At 42.0% G+C, this 24,613-nt stretch overlaps 1 protein-coding gene across 4 annotated transcripts; it reads right to left on the bottom strand.

Annotated features, from left to right (window-relative positions):
• Positions 1 to 487: 487 nt before the first annotated feature.
• kdm2aa (lysine (K)-specific demethylase 2Aa) lies at positions 488 to 23,704 on the bottom strand. Of its 4 annotated transcripts, none has more exons than XM_011478734.4 (25): positions 23,543 to 23,704; positions 21,185 to 21,323; positions 19,095 to 19,173; positions 18,929 to 18,975; positions 17,715 to 17,893; positions 17,506 to 17,612; positions 17,246 to 17,339; positions 17,019 to 17,172; positions 16,810 to 16,946; positions 16,362 to 16,488; positions 15,560 to 15,777; positions 15,400 to 15,477; positions 12,644 to 12,771; positions 12,424 to 12,547; positions 11,969 to 12,097; positions 10,982 to 11,065; positions 9,417 to 9,449; positions 9,215 to 9,320; positions 8,515 to 9,147; positions 6,739 to 6,880; positions 5,901 to 6,149; positions 5,656 to 5,819; positions 5,440 to 5,586; positions 2,803 to 3,021; positions 488 to 877 (listed from the first exon to the last, which is right to left on the bottom strand). In XM_011478734.4, exons 1-25 carry the CDS (start codon positions 23,546 to 23,548, stop codon positions 696 to 698), a joined length of 3,705 nt encoding a protein of 1,234 aa, XP_011477036.1. In that variant the 5' UTR covers positions 23,549 to 23,704; the 3' UTR covers positions 488 to 695. The 4 variants fall into 4 exon arrangements, with proteins under 4 accessions (XP_011477036.1, XP_078795125.1, XP_011477028.1 ...); XM_078938999.1 differs by having other exon boundaries at positions 16,831 to 16,946; XM_011478726.4 differs by lacking the exon at positions 23,543 to 23,704 and adding an exon at positions 22,757 to 23,214 and having other exon boundaries at positions 16,831 to 16,946.
• Between the last annotated feature and the right edge of the window lie 909 nt (positions 23,705 to 24,613).

The following is a 24,613-nucleotide window of genomic DNA, read 5'->3' as shown; positions in this document are numbered from 1 at the left end:
GCTTTTATACATGTGGTCACAGCATCAACAAGTGTCTTCAATTTTGAGTTGTGTGTAATGAATGACGCCAGGTGTGTTCATTGTGTTAAAATATTGCTGACTGTGGCAAGTATTTTGCATCATGAGCTGTCATTTGAGAATATGAGCAGAGTTCTTTTGCAACTTGTGTTTTAGCAAAGGAAAATGTGTTAAGATTTATGACAACGGAGGATAGTTTTGTGAATTGTGTCTTCGTGTGAAATGTGTTTATGGTATTGAAAAATGATGGCTAGATTTAGTAAATGTGTTTAGACAACTGGCCATTTGGTTTAGGGGATTGGCTTTTGTGTTGTAGCATTTGAGAAAAACTGTAAACTAAAATCAAATCCAGAGAAAAGGTAGTGTAGTGTAGATGAACTCCGTTAACGAATGTATTCGGTTATCTGTTAATAACGGACGGACCAAAACTCAGACTTTTGAGTACAGCTACACAAACAGGAAGCAGATGTCATACAAATACTTTTATTTCTTCACCATAGATCAAAGATCCAAAACACACAACATGACATAGCAACTTCTGTTCAGGTGCAGGAAAATAAATCCCATCTCCTTTCCTATAGAGGTGCCCGACCAAACATCATGAGCACTCCAAGGAGACATCTGAGCATTCTCTGCGTTTGATGCTTTTCTGGCGCCGTTCCCTCAACTGCTGTCAGTCAGTCCAGGCGCTGAATGAGCTTCTCTTCCATCATGCAGTAAAGGGCAATGTGAGACAGGTCAGAGATGAAGACGTCACAGGCACGCCTGCCCACACCCTGACAGCCCCGGAGGTCTAGCAGTGTGAGGGAGGAGAGTCGCTTCAGAGAAGACAGACAGCTGTCCGTCAGCTGGTTACAACCTGCACACCAAAACAAGGGTCAAGTTAGCCTCTTACTGTCTCCTGATCACACAGTCAGTCATCTTTAGATTCAGCAGAGATCATCCTTTTTCCAGTCATTACTTTTGGAAGAATTTATTTAACAAAATAAAGGAACAAGAACTAAAATTTCATTAAGAGCAAATCCTAATAGACTGAATTGCTGCACAATTCATACTACTACTAGCACAATAATTATCCAGATAACCGTAGAATAATATGACGGAGTATTATGGCCACCAAAAAAAAAAAAAAAAAGTAAAATTACGAGTTTTTATCTCGTAAATTTAAGAGATAAAAACTCGTAAATTTATGAGAAAAAACTCGTAATTTTACAAGATTTTAAGTCGTAAATTTATGAGAAAAAAACTCGTAATTTTACTTTCGTAAATTTACGATATTAAGTGGAAGTGAGCATGCAGAGCAGCAGGTGAACGCCGCGCAGCAACAGAGCAGACCGACTAAACTCAGTTGAACAGGTGAGCTGAATGGGCTTGAACGTTCCAAATATCTGGAAGCTCATTTGTTTGATTTACAATTTATTAAAGTTTTATTTATTGATGGGTGGTTTGCAGGATCCCTGCAGCCCGATGAAGCCATCGGTTTCCCTGCAGCTTTCCACTTCAATCCTTTCTTCTTCCACCAAAAACAAGATCTCTACGTTTGTGTGACGCTTCCGTCTGAGGATCACTTGTTTTGGCATTTTCAACGTTCTAATGCTATTATAATAGACTATTTTCATTCATCTTTGTTGTTTGGTTATATAACGGGAAATTTACGTCTGCATTGGTGTTCGGATCTGATGACAGGTTCATGACGTAAGGTGACAGATGAACTTCAGGGTTTGTGAATGAAAAGGAGAATAAAGGCTGCAACGATCCTCTGCACCCAAACGTGTCTCTGAGCTCCTTATTTTACATATGAAACTCCGCTTTACTGACACTGAACCCCGGAAAACCGGCTCCACTGACAATAATCTGATTATGAGTCGCCAAAGGCTCAGAACCTCTTTGTTTTAAACCTATAATAAACCTGGAAATAAAGCTTCACAAAAGGCTCCACATCTTTCATCTTCAAGTTCAAGCGATGCTCCGATAAACGGACAACTTCGGTGTTTTCTCCTTGTTAATCTATGACTTTTTTCTCGTAAATTTACGAGATAAAATGTCGTAATTTTACTTTTTTTATTTTTTTTTGGTGGCCCTAATACTCCGTCGTAGAATAAAGATGTGAAAGTGCAAAAAAAAAAAAGAAAAGATATGAAAAGCTGCTTTTCTCTGCATCAGAACCAGCTGATCATGTGAAAGAGTTGGTATGCCAAAGAGTGTGTGTTGTGACATCTGTAGTGTTGAAGAGTTGAGTAGACTGAACTACCAGCAAAAAAAAAAAAAACGCTCACTGGAAAGCGACATTTCCAGACTCATTCCCTCTCGGACATTTTCAACTTCTTTAAGAGTTCTGCTTGTCCACTTTTGTGTTGTTGGGTCTACTTTGAATACACAGTGCTTATATCATTTTTGGTAACATCCTCAAGTAAACTGAAACTCACACTAAAGGAGCAACAGGGTTTGCTAATTTGGTTCACACATGCTTAACAAAGGAAAGCAGCCATTTAGCAAATCCAAGCAGTCTGAGTGAATGTGCTCTTAGACCACTTTTCACTCTGATAGTCTACTCTATGACTGGACCTCCTCATTTTAAGACTTTTTTATGATTTCTACTTTTTTAGATGTACACTGTGAGGTGTGTTTTTCCCCCGGTACTCACAATGCACATCGCTTATGTCCATTACTTCATTTCAGATTTTGATTAACACTGAATTAAAATGCACCAGCGTTTATTGGAAGTCCAACAAAGACTGTGAATGTTGACTCAGACACAAAGGGAACGCAAGCAGCCATGATCACCTGCCAGCGTGAGTTCGGTGAGATGATGGCGACTATGGCTGCCAGCAGCTGCCAGCATGGTGATGCAGGAGTCTGTCATGTCCTTGCAGTGGGCCAGGTCCAACCTTTGGAGCTGGGGCATGTGGCGCTGCAGCAACCTGAGTGTGGACTCGCTGATATCCAGGCCAGATAGACGCAGCGTCTCAATGTTCCTCAGCCTGCTCCGGGACGACTCCAGACCTGCACATAAATGCACACCATGCCAAATGACGGCCCTCCGTCAAGCTACAACGTCCAAACTTTCTGCAGACACCCAAAGCTCCTGAACATGAAGGTATGTCCACATCACCTTCTGCAATGCACGTTCAAGCGGCCACTGCCAGTGAAAAGTCCATGTGAAAGTGCGTTTGAGACTTTCATGGTCAAAACTCTCATGTTCACAACAGTTTTCAGGCTCAAAAACATGCAGCCATTGAAGACGCGCTGCGGTTAAAACATTTCCCACTTTGACCAATCAGGGACTCGGATTTGGAAGTGACATATGGATGGTGTCCCTTTTAATTCACCGAAGTTCCAACTGTTTGAGCGTTGATCATAGAGAAATGAATAATTGTGGTTTGTGTCCAGCCTGACACCACATTTTTCATAATTTAGAATAGAGTTGTGAAAGAAAAAGCCTGGAGCGAGATTCCTACTGCTTTGACATTTCCCACCAAGTCTCTTCCACCTGTAGGTGGATGACAGTAGTCAACAGTAGTAGTGAACAGTAGAAAAGTCAGTCAGTCCCTGCTGGTTCAGTGGGAACACCACTGTTTGGGTGAAACAGGCCCTGATAAAACACTGAGTAGTTAGGAATATGAATATATATAAAAGACTTTTTTCTTTGTGTTTATTTGATTCTATTAAAGACATTTTTATAAGAATGACGGCACCTCGATTTAGCCGCAGCTTCAGCTGTTTGCGGAAAAGTCCCGCCCCTTCAACTGTCTCCACCAATCATTCTTGGAGGCTTAATCACACGTCATCAGTCTGACCAATCAGAAGTGGTTAAAGTCTTCACTTCCTTGTTCCGAATCTGCTCATAAAGTCTGTCAGTTTCACCAAAAATAGCTCGTCTTTAGTGGTGCAATTTCCACATAATCCGGTTTCAGACCGTGGAACAAGTGAACAAAACAATGAAACTCAGAGACGTGAGTCTGTCTGGCATCACTACATCTCCCATGATGCATTGTGTTAAAGTGACAGCATCTCTGCGCTACAATGAGTCTTCCCTGTTAAACATCTTGAAACCACAATGTTAGTTTTTTTTGTGTAAAATTTATCAAACATATTGTGATCATATTGTTCAAAAAATACAGTTTTCTCTTTAAATCTTTAAAATCTTTAAAAAATAATTAACTAGAAAGAATAAATTTGTTTTTTGTGAGGTTACATAAAATTGCATATTAATAAACTGAAGGAAAAACAACAAAAAATTCAAATAATTTAGGGTACAGTAGTTGAAAATTATTACTGAAGACTAACTACTTTTAGAAAACTCAGCTGCAACTTCCAGCTGTTTCTGCCACAATTATCACAAAAATGCACATGAGATTGCAGAGAGACTGTACAGCATTACAGACTATAGAGTTTCTTCTTTCTTAAATTATTTGGATGTTGGTGTGCCGCGGGATTTTTGTCAAAGATAAAGTGTGTCTTAGCTCAAAAAAGGTTGAAAAACACTGTTTCTAGAAGGACAAATGTCCGGTGTGTACCTTTTAGAATCACCTTTTCCACAAACCACTAGGACTTCCTGATGTTTAAAGGCTTTCTTAAATCTTTCAGAGTAACTTTATAACACATATACATATGAGAATAAATTACGCACCAAAAAAAGAGTTTTTGACTGAAATACGAGTATTTTTGCAGTTCCTTTACCTACCAGGGAGTGATATAATAATAGATTAGATTTATCTGCACTTTTCCAGACACCTAAAGTGATTACATTATTCATTCACTCCTCAGTCATACCTGGTGATGGTACTGATGTAGCCACAGCTGCCCTGGGACAGACTGACAGGACCGCAGAACTGCTCAACCGCCTGAACCACTGTCGCCCAATATTTGATTTGATTTGATTTGAAATGGTTTATTTCAAGCAATTAAGTAGAAATAATACACCAAAGCAATCTGACTCCATCTCTGCGGCGCCGCCTTTGGCTCCGTGTGGGTGTAGCCCGTTTCATGACGTCAGCAACAGCCCAACTTTTGCAAAGATGGATGTGCATACTGTGGAGATTTACAAAAGCGTTTTCCACACCATGGGGAAAGTGGGTGTGTGTTTGTTAGCCTGGGGGCGGGGCTAGTGGCATACAACCTTCCTGGAGGGGGCTGTTCCTCACTTTCATATGTATGAATGTGAGAACCCGCTGGTTTTAGTGGATTGGGAGGGGCTGGTGCTCAGAGGACAGGTTTTTAGAGGAAAGCTCAGAAATGTGTGAATGGATCAAAATACTGCTTTGGGGTTGTTTTCTGTGAGGAATGAACATTATGTTCCACTTAATAGCTCAAAAAGTTGATTTTGCATGGGAGAAGCCCTTTTAAACAAACAGCCTCGAAACTTTGAATCCTTTTGCCACAAATGCACCATACCATTTAGATATTAGCATCTCTACTAACCAGGAGGGGTGATGATTTCTTTCATTTGGGAATCTTTGATGCCCTCACACCAGCGAAGATCCAGCAGCCTCAGCTGGGGCAGAGTGGGTGAAACCAGAGCGGAAAGACAAGACCACGGCAGACCCGCCAGCCTCAGCTCTCGCAGACCTGGTAAACACAGAGCCAGTGAGGAGGTGCATAGAAGCAGAGAGCACCTTTACTCAGCCAGGATCCTACCTGGCAACCTGGTGAGCAAGCAATTCAGCTGCCTCCTGGCCAGAGGGGTCCAGGAAAGGTCCAAAGACGTTGGCTGGCGTTTGACGATGCCTGCCAAGGCCTGGTTACTGAGAGGACTGCAGCGACTCACATCAATGTGGTTCCACAGGCGTTTGTCACAAGTCCTGCAGAAGACGGCAAAGGAGGAAACGTTAGACGAGGTATAATTCTTCAAATCCAGGCGCGTGTGAGAGCAGATCATGTACCATTTGTACCAGGCCTTGCAGACAGTCATGCAGGCCAGCAGCTCAGCTCTGCTCAGGTACAGAAACACCGACAGCCAAACCTCCTTCTCGCCTCCTTTCTCACTGCCGGCGTCTTTGAACGAAGGCAGAGATAACAGGGACGGGGAGGACAGGGTGGACGATGGCAGCTGAGCCGGAGCATCCTCCTCCTCTGAAGAAGAGGCCCACTGTGAAACTCTTTTGTCCCTTTGGGGACCACGTAGACGAGGCCTGCAAAGCAACACGTGACAACAGAGAAGCCACTTCACTGAAAAAGAGCTGAGTCGAGTTTAGAACACAACGTGATCAAAAAAGACCAACAACCCTGTTGGTCCCAATTTAGCTTCATCATATCTGTAAACGGCAAAACTATGACAGCAGGAAAAATGCATTCACACCAAAACCATTTGACTTCCTCTGTAAGTCCCATCAGTTCTTTAAATCCCTCCTACGCGTCAGTAACCAGCAGCATCAGCTGGGTTTTTAGTAAGTAAGTGATTGAGTTGTTACAATGCCATTACAGTTACATTCAACACATTGTGTTAGTGATTTAACCCTTTAGCTTAAGCTCCAGTGATGACAATCTTTTAAATATTGTAACCGTTTACACAATTAACTGAATCCCAGCAGATTCTGAAGTGGAGAAGCGCCGATATGCAACACTTTACAGAAGGGAAGCACTTACACAATCTACCCAATCTGACATGGAGAGCAGCGGCTTTAAAACAAGTTACATTATAATTTCGGAGGGGTTTTTTTTCTTTTCCAAACTTCATCTTAAATGAAAATAGCAGTGATGGAAGTGTGGGATGGGATGTACCTGCCGGGTCCTCTTGGGGTGGGGCTGTCTGCTTGGAGGCGCAGTGGTTTGGACAGAGCAGCCTTCCTCTGTATGAAGCTCTGCTGGGATCCAGACGATGTCCGCACACCCAGAGCTGCTTCCAGCTTCGGAACAATGGAACCTAAACAGAAACGTTTCATTCATTCCAACCACTCCTGTGATTGTTTGGGGAGTTGTAATGAGGGTAGACTAGATGAATTCATGACAACAGACGAGTCAACCTACATAAACCTGCTTAGTTAACCCTTTAAAAGCTGGACGGTGGCCAGCAACAGGGAATAACACACACTCTTCAAACTAACACAACTCTCTGACTGCTAACACAATCAACGGAATTCCAACGGGTTCTGAAGCAAAGAAAGGCAGCTTTGTGCAAAGAAAATGTCCCACAATAACTGATTGCTTCACATTAGCATCGAATGTATTAATACTGGGGGACTTTATCATACTGATAAACCAGCCATCCCCTTTAATTACCAGACACTGTGCTCTGGGGTTAACTATTGCTGAAGTTCTTCATATTTTGTTTCAAATACTTAAGGATAAACCAAAAAGTTGACACAAGCTTCTATACTATAAACCCGATTTCCAAAAAGTTAAAGATCTCCTGCACTTTTTCAATTTTGTACCCAAAACAGAAGGAGTGAATAAAAAACAGTTTTCAGGCACAAAGACCGTATTTTTGGTGTTTTTAACACCTTCATATGGCATTTTCATTCCACTTAAATGTCAAACTGTCATAGAAAGCGACACAGGTTTTTGATTTTCCCCAAAAACGGCAAAATAATAATTTAAAGACCACTGAGAACGCTGTAAAAATGGATCAAAAGACGGTCGGAGTGGGAAATTAAACCGCTCAGAGAATTACATTTCCTGTTCCAAACGCAAAATGAGTCTTACATTTGTTTGTAAAGAAGCTTTTGCCATACTTAGTCTTTCTTTATTGTGAAACTGTTCACTTTATTTGATGTGTATCTTAACCTTTGCTTTAACCCTTGTGTTATTCTCATGGGGTCCAGATGACCCCACCCTTACATCGACGTGTTCTCCCTACCATGACAAAGGTGGATAAAGGTGAAGAGGATTTCATGTAATCCATGGACACCAGTGAAGATCACAAATCATTGAAGAAAAAAGGTTCAGAGCACTGTCTAGTGGGTCTAGATGACCCAACTCCTAATGTTAAAGTGCCTAGGATAGCACAAGGGTTACAAAGAGTCATCACCACTTAGCTGTGGTGGAGCGGTCCCCGCCTGTGATGCTGCATTTGGCTGTCTATGCAGCATCACAGAGAGGGAGGTTCCAATTATCAGCGTTTCCAACATCTTGTTTTCGTGCTCAGTCTATTTCTCATTAGTGTCTTTCCCCATCAGTTTGGGGGTGGGAGGTGTGAAAGGAGTGGGGGGCTAGGTACGGGGAGGGGGGCCCTATTTTTTAATTTTTGTGCTCGTTTATTTTTGTTTTAATATTTTTTGGGGGTTTTAATGTAAAGCGCTTTGTGTTATATTTTTATAGGAAAAGTGCTTTATAAATAAAGTTTTGATTTGATTTGAAGAGACAAAATCTAATTCGCTACCAGTGAGTTTTGGTCATTTTTGGTGCTTTTCGACTCTGACTCTCTTGGACAGAACACTGTAAAGCTGGAAGGCAGCCGGTCTTTGCTCAAACTTCCTTTGGGCGTTTAAATGGAACACGGCTGGGTTTGAACAGAAATAAGTGAGTTGTAGCGGTAAGGAGGTCCCAGTCTGGCCTTACCAGAATGCTTCTTGGTCTTGTGCGGGTGCTGCAGGGTGACAGTCAGGTAGGAGCCCTTTAGCAGCTCATCGTTTAGGTCAGACACCAGGAGGACGGGGGGTTCTGGGTCTGAATCCCAGCGGTCTTCATCTCCCTCTTCGTCTCCGTCTTCATCTTCCACTGTGTCCATTTCTTCCTCCTCCGGGTCAAAGTCCTGTCCCTCACTGTCATCGTCTTCATCTTCATCATAGTCTGTCCTTCGACGCCTCCTGTGATGACGGTGAACCCGTTCTTTGTTTTCATCACTGTCAGCGTCTTCCTCCTCTTCCTCCTCCTCCTCTTCTTCCTCATCATCATCATCATCATCATCGTCATCATCGTCGTCTTCGTCGTCCTCCTCTGACTCGTCTGAATCATCTCCTCTGCGCTGCATCCTGGAACCTCCTCGCAGCCTCACCCCTCTCCCTCTGCGTCCCATCTCCCTCCCCCCCGCCCCCCTCCTGAGTTTCAGGAGGTTGCTGGAGTTGACCATCCCTCTGCTGCCTCTGTGGGAGGAGGCTCCTCTCAGCAGGCCTCTCTTGTAGGCCCCAAAGCCCCTTCTGGAGGACTGGCTCCCACCGTGAGTGGACAGAACCATCCTCCTCCTCTGAGATGCTGCAGACATCACAACAAGCATGAAAACACAACTCTCCCCAATCTGCAAATGTTCGTCTGTACGAACCGTCGTATTCGTCCTCGCTGGCTGAGTCTTCGCCGTCACGGCTGTGAAGTTGCTGTCTGTAAATCTTGGCCATGCGTGCATCCAGCAAGGATGAAGCTTTCCTCTTCTGTGACATAAAAAAACAGAACAAATGTGGAACCATTACATATTCAAAGGGATAGAGTGAAGAGGTGTTGGAGAGTAGGAAATAAAAACCACTCACCCCTGAAAAGCCATCGCCCCGCTCTTCCTTAGACTTCAAAGAAATTAAAAAAAAGGTTCAGATTATTACACGATGTCAAAGACACACGCACTCACATTCATCTATGTATCATCTTCTTCTACTGCAAACTTGGTGCATTAATGTCTGCCCCAAAACTTGACTCCTCCCCCCTGGCGTTCCAAACAGGAAGTAACCTGCCAAAATCCCATCAACTTCCATTGAGAAATAAGCAGCTATCAACCAATTTTGCTCCCATACCTTTTTTATCATGTACTTGATAATCCTAATTTTTGATGACATTTCTTTGTTATTGCAAGTTATAAACTGACCAATCGGATGGCTGAATAAAAGCATGTGGTCTCAGGTTGAACATTCCAAGCACATTCTCCTGAGCCTTCTTTCAAATGGTAGGGGTGTGGCCTTCCAACGAGCTTACTCCTGATTGGTGAGAGTTGTTGTCATAGAAACAAGTGGAGCAACAAATAAGCAACCTAATCAATAAATCCATTTCTATTCCTAAGATTCAACCAGGTCGATCTGTCTGAGGACAGTTGTTAATCAAATCGACCTATACCATTAGAAAACGGTTTTAAAATGATATCAAATCGATTACAATCAATATTATGACTGATTTGCTGTTTTTAAATGGAACTGAAGGCAAAGGAATGCAGACAGAAGAATGCTTCTAGAATTTAAAATGCTTTACTAAAACCTAAAAACGACCAAGTGCATCACAGCAGACAACACATGTGATGCAGCAAAAACTGATCATTCCATCCATCCAGTGTGCAAACACTAAATTAAGCAGAGTCATGTGACCTTACAGTGTGAATGTTCCCTTTGGATTATTTGATGTGGAAAAACAACAGTGGGCTGAACTTTAGGAAACTAGAATGTGAAAGGATTTGACATCATTTCATGTTTACTCGTTTGTTTGTTCACATATTTAATTTACATTTGATTACCTTGCTAGAAGAACAAGGAATCTGGAAAACTTCACCTGCTGTTCAGCACCAGGTGATTCTCTCTGAGTCACACTGGATGAAGTTTTGGATGAAGATATCCTGGATCCATTTTAGATCAGTGGATCGGATCGAATTGGATCGTTCAGAATGAACCAGTATTGACTATGAATGGGATCGTCAACGACTAATTATGAATTGAATGGAATCATTGTTAAAATGAATTGTTACTCTATTAGCCAAAGAAGTTTGAGGTTTGTCACATATGTAGACTTCACATTACAACAACGCAACAACACTCAATAATCTACTGTACTTAATAACAAAACAAAATGAGGAAGAGATGTGTCATTTATGTCCAGATGGTGTTTAGATAAAGGCTCAGCGTAGTCAGAATATATTGGAAATAGTGGTGAATGTCAGCCTGCAACTGAGATCCATGCAGGGTGTATCCTGCCTTTGCCCAATAGTGGCTGGGATAGGCTCCAGCAACCCCATGACTTCCAAAGGGAGTCAGAGAATAGATGGACTGCAGTAAATGCTTCAATTCCCCGATGTAAACAAATACTTTGATTCAACACCCCAAGGCCTCCGTTTCAGTACCTCCTGCTCAGTGATCCCCTGGACACATTTTGGACATTCCCAGCAACTGGGCAGGTCTCGGTTCACCACTCCTTCTCCCTGAATCTGCCACAAAAAGACAGACGAGGGTTAGACAGCTGAACAGGAATGAACAAAAGATTAAAAAAACAGGAGGTCTGCGTTTGACTGACACACAAATGGCATTTTCACAAGCTTTTCAAAATGCAGAATAAAATGGAAAACAAATTCATCTGATCTGGAGAACCACAAGCTACATCTGTGAATCCTAACATGGAATGAGGCCTATGAAAACACTAACCAAAATCATTGAAGTAAAACAGACACCAGCAGCAACGTTTGAGGTCAAGTTAAAAATGAAAAGCATTCTGCTGCACTTTTCATCAAACATTTGTGGGAATGATAGATCGACTTCTGACACTACTCCCCCTGAAGACAGCAAGAGGGGAGAGGATCTTTTCACAAAGAAAGGAAAAGCTGCGTTCAGTGGCTGCCCACAGGATTCCTGCTGCTGATTCATTTACTGTTTCAAAGTATGTATCAACATAATAGCCATAGTCAGAAAACAGGTCGCAGTTTAAAAATGAAGGTTGCTGACCTCTGGGACAGAATATTCCCAGAACAAAAAGAATTTTTCCTAAAAGATTTCTGTCGAGATATGTTGAGATTAAAGGAAAAACGCCTGCATTGGGCCGTGGAATCATCCAGAAATCTATGTTTCATGACATTGTGTTGTGTGGCTTTGCAATAGCAGGACGTCATTGGCAGCCCTTCCTCCATGGGAACCATGACCCTTCCACGGTTACACAACACACCCAATTAGTTTAATGTTAAAAAGTCTTACATATTTTCTGAGCTCCAAGTTAGAGATGGAATCTCCTGCAGAGCATTGTCAAACAGAATGCAGGGCTGTTTCTCTAATACTGCTCTGTAGCTCAAGGATGCTCTGAAGTCTGCATGCGAGTCTGTCATTTCGTTGATTTTCAATACCGTGAGGCAGGCAGGATGGACGATCTGTGCACAGTTGGAGCACTCCATCAGAGTGAGGGCCGGGTCTCCGGCTTCCTCCTGGTTGGGCTCCTTGCAGATCTCACAGACTGCAGACAAAGGCAGGCCCGGCTGGACCAGGTCAAATCATTAAAAGCCAGCATTGCACGATTTATATGAACATAGCCACGCTCTAATAACTAAATAAATAAGATCCTTAGTCTGCTGCAGAACTATTTAGCTGCTTTTGACTAGTTGCATTGCACAAGACTATTGCTTTTGGACTTCTTCACATGGCTCCAGAACTGACTCGTCCTTCATTATACTAAATGATGGTTTTTAGATAAAAGCAGATGATGCTTTAAAACTAAAAAAAACTCAACAAAGCAATGAATCAACAGTTATACGGACGGCTAAAATACTGGTTTGCTGCAGCCAAAGGAGAAGAGTGAACTTACAGACAGACACTGGCGCAGCACACAGGTCTGCTTGAGCTTCCCTGGACCTCCAAACTTCTTCATGTCTCTGCAGAAGTTGCAGTCTCCACACTCAGGTCTCACACAGGCCTCACAGCGCTTACACCTGCAGCACGCCACGTTACGACAAACGTCACCATGAGACACACAGCTGTTCGCCGTTCAACTCCTCCACAAAATGTACAGGAGCACAAGAACAGACCTGACTCTGCGTCGCCTTAGCACCGACATGGAGGATGCAGGCTTCTGCGGTCTCTGGATGATGGGCGTAGAGGCCAGTTTAGGCCGAGCAGGCGGAGATGGAGCGGGTGGAGGCTGATACCACGAGGGCTAATGGAAGGGAGAAGGCCAATCAAATCTCACCACCCAATTACAAGAAATTACAACATACAATGTGTTGATTTTATCCCTCTTGAGCTTCCACTGAATTTACACACCAAACACATTTTTATGTCAAAAGCCAGACAGAGACAGAAAACAGAAAAAATGAATCATTTCAGGTGTAAAGACAGTTTGGACCAAAGTTTTGAGCTGACTTTGAAAATGTACTTTTATTAGTTTTAATATTTATATTTCTACTATTCAACATTTAGAGACCCACTTCGATCATCTTTTGATCTACTCTAAAAGCATTCCCAGAGGTCTTTTAGAAAAGGAAGCACTGAATGGGTCGCCGAGAGCCGCTGCACCTATGCACCTATGCATGCCGCCATGTTGGAAGAAAAAAACCACCCTGACTGACATCTACTCCGCACGCTGCATCACCAGGGCCCAGAACATCATCAACGACAGCTCACATTCTGGCACAGACCTGTTTGATCTGATGCCCTCTGGGAGGCGCTACAGGGGCATCAGAAGCACAACGAACAGACTAAAAACCGCTTCTACCCAAAGCAATAACCATGCTCAACTCTAAAGTGCACAGACAAAATCTGCCACAATATATATGTATATCTATACTTCTGCCCATTTAAGTTTTTATCCAGTGTTAAATTGTCAACACTTTCCTTCCTCCTTGCTGTTTTTTTGCACATCTGACATGTACACATCACTCTGCACACAATTACAGACATTTTTATATTTTCAGAGTTCATATTTTGCATATTGCACACTTCTGTTGTAAACTTTGTACCTAATGTACATATTTATATATTTTTTATATCTTTTAATTATGATTGTGCCGTTTTTAGCCAAAAAAAAACTGTTTTCCAGAACGCAGTTTCTGAAGAGCGACAGGTTTTCATTAAAAATTTGCCTCCAAGTTGTGAGCTGTTGGCACAGAGAACCCCAATCCCCCTTCCCGTTGCTGAGAGCTCTCTGTTTACACACTCTCTCACTAGTTTACAGGCCCTGACACTCCCAACCTGATGTTAACAATGCAACAAAAATGGCAAGCAGTATTGGAGCTCTCCAGCCGTACGTACAGTTTTGAACCACATTCCAGCTCAGACGAGGAAAACTAAGACGTTCATGGATCCATCTGTCTGAAAGCGGATGCATCAGAATAGAGCAGAGCAGGGATTGTGGCTCGCTCAACAGATTTTCTGCATTAACAAATACAATCTTTTTCAACTGACATATTTTTCATCTGGTCCTGATTCAAAACGATCTGCATCAAGAAATCCTCCAAAATGCAATTTTAAGCTGAGTTTTTTGTATACAAGTCCTCCATTATGAGAAAAAACAACACAATGTTCATTTGAGTGGGTCTTTACATAGATATGGATGGAACAATAAGACTTCAGTCTTCCCACTGATGATATCAAGGAAGAGTTTTAATTTAATTTTGGTCTCATTCTCCAAATATCTGTCAAATGAAAAAAGATTTCATCCTATTGTTGTTTAGAAAACTATCCTCTCCTCATTTCTTTCCCACTGAAATCACGGAAGTAGTAGAGTTTGCAGTTTCATTGGAATTTTTGAAATTCTTTACAATTTGTTGGACTAAGAGGAGTAAAGGTGGCGACCTTAATCGTGTCTTTGAAATGTGCCAAGAATGTCTTGATAAATAAAACCTACTTTGAAAATAACTTTTGCAAAAAAAACACAACAAACTGCTATCAAATTCTTCTACATTTATATTGTTTCAACTTGAAGAATCTCTAAGACATTCCCCGTCAACAAAAAACACCTGAAATCTTTATTCTTGTTTATGAAATTAGCTTTTTAAATATTTGACATGTAAGAACTAGTTGAGAATAGTCGATTTTTGAACAAGTTGCTGTGATGTTGCTGACACACATAATGCAAGCTGCTTTCTATGCAAGTTATTTTAAATGGTTTGTGTAACTCATTTTATTCCCTCTTTAAAGACCCCGGAAACTAATGTTTATTGACAGACATGAAGCACAAGCTAAATGTATGCATACATTTTAATTGAGGAAAAATAAGCAGATAACTCTGATGTGTAAAAAAGACTTGCTAAAAATGCACGGTAAAAAAAAAAAAAGGTGTTCTTTTGTGGCATTTCTACTAATTTGAATCCTGAAAGATAGCTGAGAGAAAACAGAAAGAATCTGCAGTACAATTAAAAAAAAAAGTTACCTCTGTAAAGAGGATAAGAAATTACTAAAAAAATCTGAAAACTTTTCACCTGTAGTTTTCAAAACCTTCTCAGATTAAACCATGGACTAGGAGGTACTAACTGTTGGATCCGGTTCATTTGCAAAGCTTGATTAAAACTTCAACTAAAAATCCATGAAAAGATTTTTTTTCTTTACTACATTGAAGATGATATGGTTTGGATGAAGATTCACGAGATTTGAACCACATTTCGCTCCAAGCCTCTTCCAGCTGCAGGTGGTGGACATGGGTTACTATCAGATAGCGACACCATGGGTTAAATGCACATTCACACAACCCTAACCCTGTTTAGCGTGTTCTTGAACGTGTGCCTCATGCCCGGTGGGAAACAGAACCAGGTACAGGCAGGCATGCTGCATAGTAAGGGCAGCTTACCCTCTTTGGCCAGGTGATGATGGGCTTTCCCGTGTAGGACAGGTTAGGATCATCACTGGCATGTTCCTTTAGCAGCATCTGCAGAGAAGCAGCAGCAACAATAGTAACATGCAGGAAGGGATGCTGGGAAGTCAGTCCATCACCAGATTAGGTTGGGCACCTTGATATGAGTAACAAGTGCAGAGGCGTTCTGAATTCCAGCTGGAATGCACTTCTTGTTAGAGGGCAGTGCCTCCAGTTTACCCAGAAGGTTCCACAACCCCTCCAGCTCCAAAGGAGTCAAGCAAACTTTGCCGTTCGTTTGCTGTCCCAATGATTCCTGGTCCTTGCTGCCACCCTGCTCCTGTTCACTCGATCCAGATGGGCTCTTCTTAAGACCTAACAAAAAACAGTGCAACTCATTTTACCAGCTGATTGCTTTGTCATCAATGAACTCAAAGCTTTCCTTACAAACAACTGCAGTGCTACCGAATCCTCCTTCAGTACAGAAGTGAAGAAAGATAGCACGAGACCATCAAAAACATCATTAGCTATTCTACATTTGTTGCTCCCAGTGAGCTGGATATTATATTTGCAGCATAAAATAATATAATGTTAAAGGGGTAAAAGTAAAGACCAAGGCAGACCAAGAAAATACTGAAGAATATGAACATAAAATGAATAAAAAGTTCCTTTCATTCCGATTAATCCTATTTAAAAAAATAATGTCACAATTATGAACTTGGCTCTGTAAAAAAAGAATAGATTTCAGTATTTAAGCGCAGAAGAGAAAGTTGCAAACGGCAACAACAAAAAAACTTAAGTCCTATTGCATTTGACCCAAATTACACAGAAAAAAAGGATCACCTATTGATTTGACAATCAATAGCAGGTGCTCCAGCGTTTTACTGAAATACATCCAAGAAAACAGAAACCAAAGAAACATTTAAACCAAGAGGTTCTGGGCTAGGCAGTTTCCGTACCGATGCTCAGGGAGTATTTCTGAAACTCAGGTGTGAGGTAGGAAGTCCGAGTCAGGCAGTAGACGTAGCGTTCCAACACGTACCAGCACATTTCATAAAAGAAGGGATAGCGGAACTTGACTGGAACCTGAGGAGACCAAAACACAACCGTATAAACACACCTGACGCTGTTTGGTAACCATCATCAGAAATGTTTCAATAGCTGGCATGCAGACAAACAAGGTGAAACTTAAAATAATTCATGAGAAGACATTTCTTGGGGTTGATGATGACAAAATGAACTGGTGGGAGATTTAGAAGGCTTTTACTTCTCACTCCCTTTTGGATGTTTTGCTGTATTTTTCTTGTCATTTTTTTTTGTCCCATAAAGTATTTCTCTGAAATCAAATATTATTGTCATCATAGTATCATTTTTCAAAAGTGAGGACTACGTTGTGCCTTTATGGACCTCTTCTGGTTGTAGAGTTACCCGTGTTCTGTCCTCGATGTTACAAATGTTCAGCTGCATGGGAATGTTAAAGCTGTGCAAAAAGTTTCCTCCAAACACCATGGAATCCACAGGAGTGTACACAGCATGAATCCAACCTAAGAAGGCAGCAGGCATTAGTGTTTGCTGTGTGATCCTTTGTGTTCAGACACGTTCAGGCTTGGTGATACCTGATGGAATAATCAAGGTCCAGCCCTGTTTCAGCTCAATCCTCTGACAATTTGACACTCTGTCTCCCAAAAAGATGTCTCCTTGCTTCCCGGACAAAACCCAGTTCTCATACAGCTCCAAGTTGGGATGGGTGGGTGGGATCAGCCAAAATACCTGAAACACACAGTTGTTTGTTCAGGCTCTAGCACAGTGCTGGTTGGAGCCTTTCGGGGGAAAGCCTGCATACCTTACTCCCCCTTAATATGTGGTACCAGACTGAAGTGCCCCCAAAATCAATGTGAAAGTCAGTGTAGCAGCCCTGGACGCTCATCAGACAGTATCTAAGCACAGACAGGAGAAACTTTAGCTCAGACAGCTCTGCTTGCTCCATCTGGTCAATGAGTCAATCACTTTGCATGTATACATGACTGAATGTGCCGTGCATTCAAGTTCAAATCATTAAAACCATGAACTCTGAAATGCAGGGGAAGTCAGTCTTGACCTTACTTTTGAACTTTGGGATACTGCATGTCGCTGATGGAATTTGTCGAGTCCCTCTGCCTCTCTTTTAGATGACGAGGCCACATATTGTCCACCCAATCAATAAGATCCACCTAAAACACACACACACACACACACACAAGGGAAGGAGGGAAAGTTGTCAACAGGCCAGATTAGAGGTCTGGTTGTGAGCGAAAAGTAAGTGAAGTACCTACAGTGGTAGGTCTCTGGACTAGGCTGTCCAGCTTGGTGTGGCTGAACTCCAGACTGATGACATTATACAGCTTCTCTCTCTGGGAGGGAGGGGTCTCGTAATACCGCGTCCACTGGGCCATGGACATCTCAGTGCCCTTTTGGGTGCTCACATCCATCACGTCAATCATACGTCTGCTCCCTGAATGGTTTGGATGGGAATTTTGAAATGTTGAGCTCATCAAAGTGGCTAAAACGCAGGCAGAAAGTTTCTAAGACCGAATCCGAACTCTTCCCCTACGACTTCTCTCTATCCCTACATTTAGCCTGCAAACGGGGGGGTTATGGAAAAATAGTGTGCTCGGATTTGAACGTTACTCCCACTTGACTACGTCATCAATGGCCACCGGTCAGCTACGTTAGCCCAGAGCTGCTAGCGCTAAAAAAATACACAGCATCAGTTTTACAACTTTAAAAAAAGTCTTGACTTACATTTGAATGTAAACTTCTGTGCTTCAGAGCACATCCACGTGAAGAAAAACGCCTCTCCTTTGCGGCACAGCGCGACACCAAACACCCTCGTGGTGGAAGGCCCAGCACCCCTCCGCCACGAGGGTTAGCCCCAAAAACAACTATTTCGGACAACCCTACCCCTCCAATTGGAAGGATGGGGAGAAGCCGGAGGGGTAGTGGAAGAATCCGGATTCGGTCTAAATGTTCATTTACATGGTGTTCTACCAAAACGGCACTGAGCCTTATTTCACAGAGCTTCAGGGTGAATGGCTCATTATCTACTACAGCGAAGGCAGAAGTCCCCAACCTCTGGGCCACAAACCACTGGGGATAAGGCAGCTGATGTGGTCATGAGATAGTTTGAAGAAATATGATCATTGCTGTTCCAGGACTCCTGATCATGTGAAAGCGTTGCCTCTAAAAATGTCAAAATCCACGCAGCTGCCACGCAAAATACCACTGCTTAAAGACTCAGTCCAATGAAGATCATGTTTTTGGCGTTTTTAACATCTTCTTGTGGCAATTTCTCTGATATTGGAGGGCATTTATAAGGCAAATCAAGCTCAAATGTCTAAATTGCAACAAAAACTTTTTGGGCGCGTTTCTTAAAAGTACAGTTTTAATTCAAACCAGTTGGTGTGGGGGCAAAGGTTGGGGACCACTGAGCTGAGAGACTAAGCTAGATACTTCAATAGCTCAAAACAAAGTCCTGCCGTTATCGTACCTACAAACAGCTTTACATCGTTGACACTGAAGTCCAGGTCTGGCATCCTGAAGAGCCACAGGAAGTGAACATGTTTTAGTGCTCTAGCTGGATACATTTTAGACCAAATATACTCTAGGCAGAAAAAGAAGCTGTGCTTCACTGAGTTCTAAGACAAAGAGCATACCTGAGTCCCAAACCTGCAGGCTTCTCAAAAACGATAGGGTCCCTCAGGCCTTCCTTCTGAACATACTCGTATGAAAAATCTGGAGAACACACAATAATACAGCAGGTTCTTATTTTGCCACTGACAGACAAGTGTGTGTGTTAGTGACGCGTCTGCTTACGTGTCGAGCTCATAACGTAAAACCTGTGTCGGTGCGTGTATCGCTTCAGGAAAGGTCACGTGACCGATACAGCCACTGTGTCGGTGTGTCACAGATGAGCCACACGAGGAAGCGCGTCTACCAGCAGTGTTGCCAGATTCTGCGGTTTTCTACCCAATTGGGGGATTTTGATTTTGAGGAGAAACTTTGATTTGGGCGGTTTTCGCGCCAATTTGGCGGGTTTTACTTCGTTTTAATACGAGTCTAAGCCATCTTTTATTTTGAAAAATATTTTCATTTTAAAAAAATTCCAGATTTTCTTGGTTACATTACTGTCACTCGGGTGCTAAATCCGTCCAGCGGTGAGTTTAACAGAGTAGGGGGTAAAGAAACAAAAAAGCTGTGTTGTTGAATGATTCTGGTGCTTGAGCGCCCTCGTTTTCCCCGCCCACCTGTATTTGACGTTTTATTTGACTGAATCTTAACTTAAGGTTTTGAATGTGGTGTTTTAATGGGGTTTGTGGAATTATTTACTGTAATCATTTTAATAGTGTTTTTGGCTTTTTGTCCCCCCATTCCTCTCAGTTTCTGCTTGATCTGGCAGAATACAATTAGATTTACAAACAAACTACTGCTGCTGTAGTTTTGAATTTTTTATTTTATTTCTTTATTTAGTTATGTTTATTTTTTCATACAGCTACCTTATATCTACCTTCTTTTTACCATTTATCCTTTTGTTTGTCTTACCCTTCACACTTTCTATACCTTGCTAGTTTGCACGAGAACACAAGTAACTGAAGACAAATTCCCTGTACATGCGCTGTACTTGGCCAATAAAGTGATTCTGATTCTGAAACTCTTTTTTGAAATGAATCATTTTACGTTTAGAAGGTTAAAGGCCCGTTCACACCGGGACGAATTTCGCCGGCGATTTTCGCCGACTTTTAACGCCTCGTGACTAAACAAAGGGCACCAATGAGAGCGTGCACACCGACGCGAAAAAACGCCACGCGTCAAAGCGTCAAAAAAAAAAAAAAAAAACGCCTCGGGTTCGTTTTTTTTTTTGACGCGTCGCGTCGAAATCTTTTCGACCAATGAGAATGGCGCTTTTGCACACGTGTCTGGAGCTTCTGAAGTTACAGTAAAACACAACTTGGGGGCGCTCAAACACAAAACTGCCTTTCTGAGCACACATACCAGCGAAGAAGATAGACGCCAAGTAGCGTCTACACTGCCGCGAAGAAATAATGACGGACATTCTAAAATATCCCCGAACCAAGCACCAGTTGGAGCTACTGGTGCTTGAAATATTCATGTTTTCTTTGTATAATTCTGACAAGCGCGTAAATACTTGCTCTCTTCTTCTGAGTGAAAAGCGACTTTAAGAAGCGTAAAGTTGCGCAGCGCCACCTTGTGTACAGGAGTATCTCTGTTTACATTAAGCGCCATCTAATGTCAGGGAATGAAATTGCATGTTCGCTCGGCTCATCGTCCGCGAAAATCGCCTGGGTGTGAACACAAAAAACGTGGCGAAAAACGCTGGCGAATAACGCCTGGCGAATATTCGTCCCGGTGTGTACGGGCCTTTAATGTGGCTTTTGTTCAGCAGAACTGTCAAACTTAAAAGCACCTCCCCAGTGCTGGGGCATTACAGAGCGAGACATGGAAATGAGGAACTACAATGACAAATATTGTGTTTAGATTAAATTTATTAAGTAAATCAGTGGAGTTTCTTAACTTGGTTACCTGCAATGACGTTTTTGGTCCAGCAGGAGTCAGTAGTAGGTGACACAGTATCACACTGTATCAATACAGTTTGGGCAATGTGCCGAAACGCTTCACGAGGTCTCATCTACCCATCACTAGTGTGTGTGCACCCACAGCATTTATGCAAAATTAACAAAAATCTTGAATAATACAGTGGATTCCAATTTATTATTGATCGGCCTACCTTTACCCTCCATACGTAGAATTTTGTCAGAAGTAAACCTCTGACTGGTGACCTTTTCTTCCAGGTCAAACATTCTCCTTCCATCAATCTCCTCGTCTGAAATGCCATCATCATGGTAACGCCGCCGAGTTCCCGCCCGCTGTATAGAGTAAGTGGTAAAGAAATTTAAGCAGGACTGAACGAGTCAGAATTAATCCAATGCTTGCCGTTTAAATGCAAAATGTGTCCTCATGTCAATACAGTTCGTTTAGAAATCACCAATTCAAAGCATTACAAGTATATGAGAACTTGACCATGTGAGTGTGACATAACCCATTGAAAATGACCAGACAACGTCAGTACGCAGTGATTTGTCCAAATTAGCCTAAGTTATTGTTTTTATGGAAACCACTGTTGCCATTTATGAGCGAGCTTGTTGTAAGTCTGAACACTTTCCACTGAAAGCGGGCTAAAAATCCGTCAAACGTTTCAAGCATTTGGCGTGAGACCACCTACTTTTATTGAGGTACCTGATTGGCCAAATTATAACTTGGATAACTTGCACTACAGAAAAAAATATCATTAAAAAAAAATCAGTACTAGCAAGAATATGTTAAAAAAAGGCAACTATAACAACTGTTTTGGGATTTTGGCTTCTTGGAGCCAGCAGGTTTTTCTTGTTGGAGGGGTCACTTGGTCCAGTTCTCTTATGCAGTCAAAGGTTTATATGGTTGGAATGGGGTGACAGAGGTCATGGTGACACCAGCAACAGCGTCGGTCGTTGGCGCTGCCTGTGTCATCCGTCCTCTGATGTACAAAAACTTCGGGAGCGCATTATAACGGCTGTACGCCACATCAGAAGAGGGAAGTCACAGGCTAAAATCCCTTAGACTTCTGTGAGAAATAAGCAGCTATTACTCAGTCGTTATTGCTGCAGTGCAAATTAGTCAAGTTATAATGTGACCATTCATATTCCCCAATAAATCGATGTGGTCTCACGTTCAAAGGGTTTAACAGATTTTGTGTAGCAGGCTATCAAGCGAGTTTGGACTTCCAACAAGCTCACTAGTGAAGAGTGTGGTTGTTATAGAAACGCCGACTCAGACCAATCACTGCTTTCTGACATCGTCTGATTCCAACATGGCGGCGTCAATATTGTGAAGAAATGGTGACTGAATAGACTTCGTTTGGTTGGAGCCAGAAGTAAGCCCAACATAAGAACTCAGTCCAGTTCTAGTGTACAGTCAATAGGGTTTTCTATTTAAACAACAAGAAGTCTGAATTGAAACTAACCCGACGAATAATGCAGAGAGAAGAACAAAAAACAATAGTTGGAAATACAAAATGACTGTTCAAAATATATTTTTTCCATTCTGTGACAGTTTTGGTTTGAAGATTTTTTTATTTTGCAGTCTTTGTATTTATATATATATACACATTTACGTATTTTTTTTTCCTATTTACAATTTTGGGCCATTGTTTCAAATATTATTTATTTGTATAATTTTCAACTTGTCAGCCTGGTTTTCATTCACTTCACAGCGACCCTGGTGGATTTTTGATCCCATCGCTGTACTTGTAAACATCACTTACCAATCTCGTGCTGCACCGCGGCTGGAAATCCTCCATTGATTCTGTCTCAGTGGAAGTAACGGAGTGGAAACCTGAACCCACTGATCAAAGCCGCGCTAACCGAACGGGGGCCACATAGTTTGACAGAAAACACCGGAGAGTTGGCCCCCATAATGCTGTTCCACCAACAAGCCAGCTTTAAAATTACTCAGTTCGTCTAAAAATCTCTACATTGGCCAGCAACTTCACAACATTATAGACAGCCCACAGATAAAGTGAGTTGTCCGATCCTTAAACAGAAAAAAAAATAACTACATCACTGATTAAGTACTAATCTTAAATTTAATTAAAAGAATAGCCTCCACATTGTTGTTCAAACTGCTCCAATGAAACAGGTTTAACATCCGAAGAAAGCCGCCATTTTCAGTCCTTTACAAAACAATGCTGAGACTTGCCCAATTAGGACTCCTGAACCAATCGCATTGAGAGCAGCGCGGCGCTCACTGGGCAACAGTCACGTCAATAAAGAAACGGCACGCGGAAGATGTGATTGGACGAGAACCTCCGTGTGGGCGGAAACGATCGGACGACAAACCAATAACGAGCAGCCTGACAAAGCAACCGCAAAGCTCATTGTCTGACTTACCTCACGGCTCTCTCCTATTGGGTGAGCACAAAGCCAGTCACGACAAGTAGCCAATCACATAACAATACGCAGCGCGGATGGCGTTACGCTAATGAAAATGAGGAAGAGACGGCTGATAAATGAACGAAATCTTCCTCAGGCTTAGAGATTACAGCGCTTACCCCCATAATGAGTGATATAGGTCCACTTTAATTCAGCGGCAGAGCTTCAATCAATGGAAACCTCCCATTGGAATCGGCTCCTCTGAAAGAACACACACCACGGCACACGCTCTCACTTCACCTCAACAAGAGGAGGGCTGGTCCATATATGGAAGTCAATGTAAAAGGTGTTAGCGGCTACGATTGGCTAATAAATGCTGAACGTCTCCTGTGATTGGTGGAAGGGACGTGCTTGTCAGATGCGCCAGGCAGGAGAACGGCGAGCGAGAGGAACATTTTGTTAATCGTTGGCCAACCAGGACTGTCTATAATGATATCGCGAAGATTAAAGCTGATAAGTACAGAAGCAGCCTAATAGGAAATAAAATTATAAAACCTGTTTAATGCTCTACGCTCTATATCTTGATCAATGGAAATGAAAAAATATTTCCTAAAACTATGAAGTAACACAAGTATATACGCCATTTCTAATGTAGGATGTAAACATAACCTCAAAAGTAACATTATTACATATTCCCTACTGTCAATGTTTCATTTTCATTATTTAGTATTTATTATAATTTGGTTTACAAACCACCCCCGTTTTTTTTTAGGAAAATCCAGTTTATCCGTTATTAGCAGTCATTAGTTGTTTATCTTCTACCTTTTTGTTTGTTGAAGCTAAGCTTCAGGTGAAAATGTTCAAATCTTAGACAAATTTCATTGTTTAAAAAAACGTCTCAAAGGAAAAAAAGCTACAAAAAGAAGCAAAACAAGATCAGTGGTTTTATTGTCATCAAATGGAGAAAAAGAGAAACACAGACTTTGAAAGAAAAGACAGCCTATGTCACTAATTCACTTCCAATGGGCTGATGCTTTTCTTGCTCCTATTTTCAGCAATATTTAACTCCAACTAAACATATTTTTAGCCTTAGGTTCTCTGTCTTATTTGACAACATGTTTGTCCTCTTGAGTCACGACATTGACTGTTATGAGAACTGGATCGAGTGAGTTTGACATTGCATAGAAAAGGTCTTACTTTTGGTTCCAGGGTACTGGTTGCCATTCTTTCGCGATGCGGACGTCGCTATG

Source organism: Oryzias latipes, chromosome 1 (assembly GCF_053564925.1).
Source record: "Oryzias latipes strain Hd-rR chromosome 1, Olatipes_Hd-rR_3.1".
Classification (NCBI taxonomy): Eukaryota; Metazoa; Chordata; class Actinopteri; order Beloniformes; family Adrianichthyidae; genus Oryzias; species Oryzias latipes.
The sequence above is the reverse complement of the archived record's forward strand: the minus strand, read 5'-3'. Positions and strand labels throughout refer to the sequence as shown.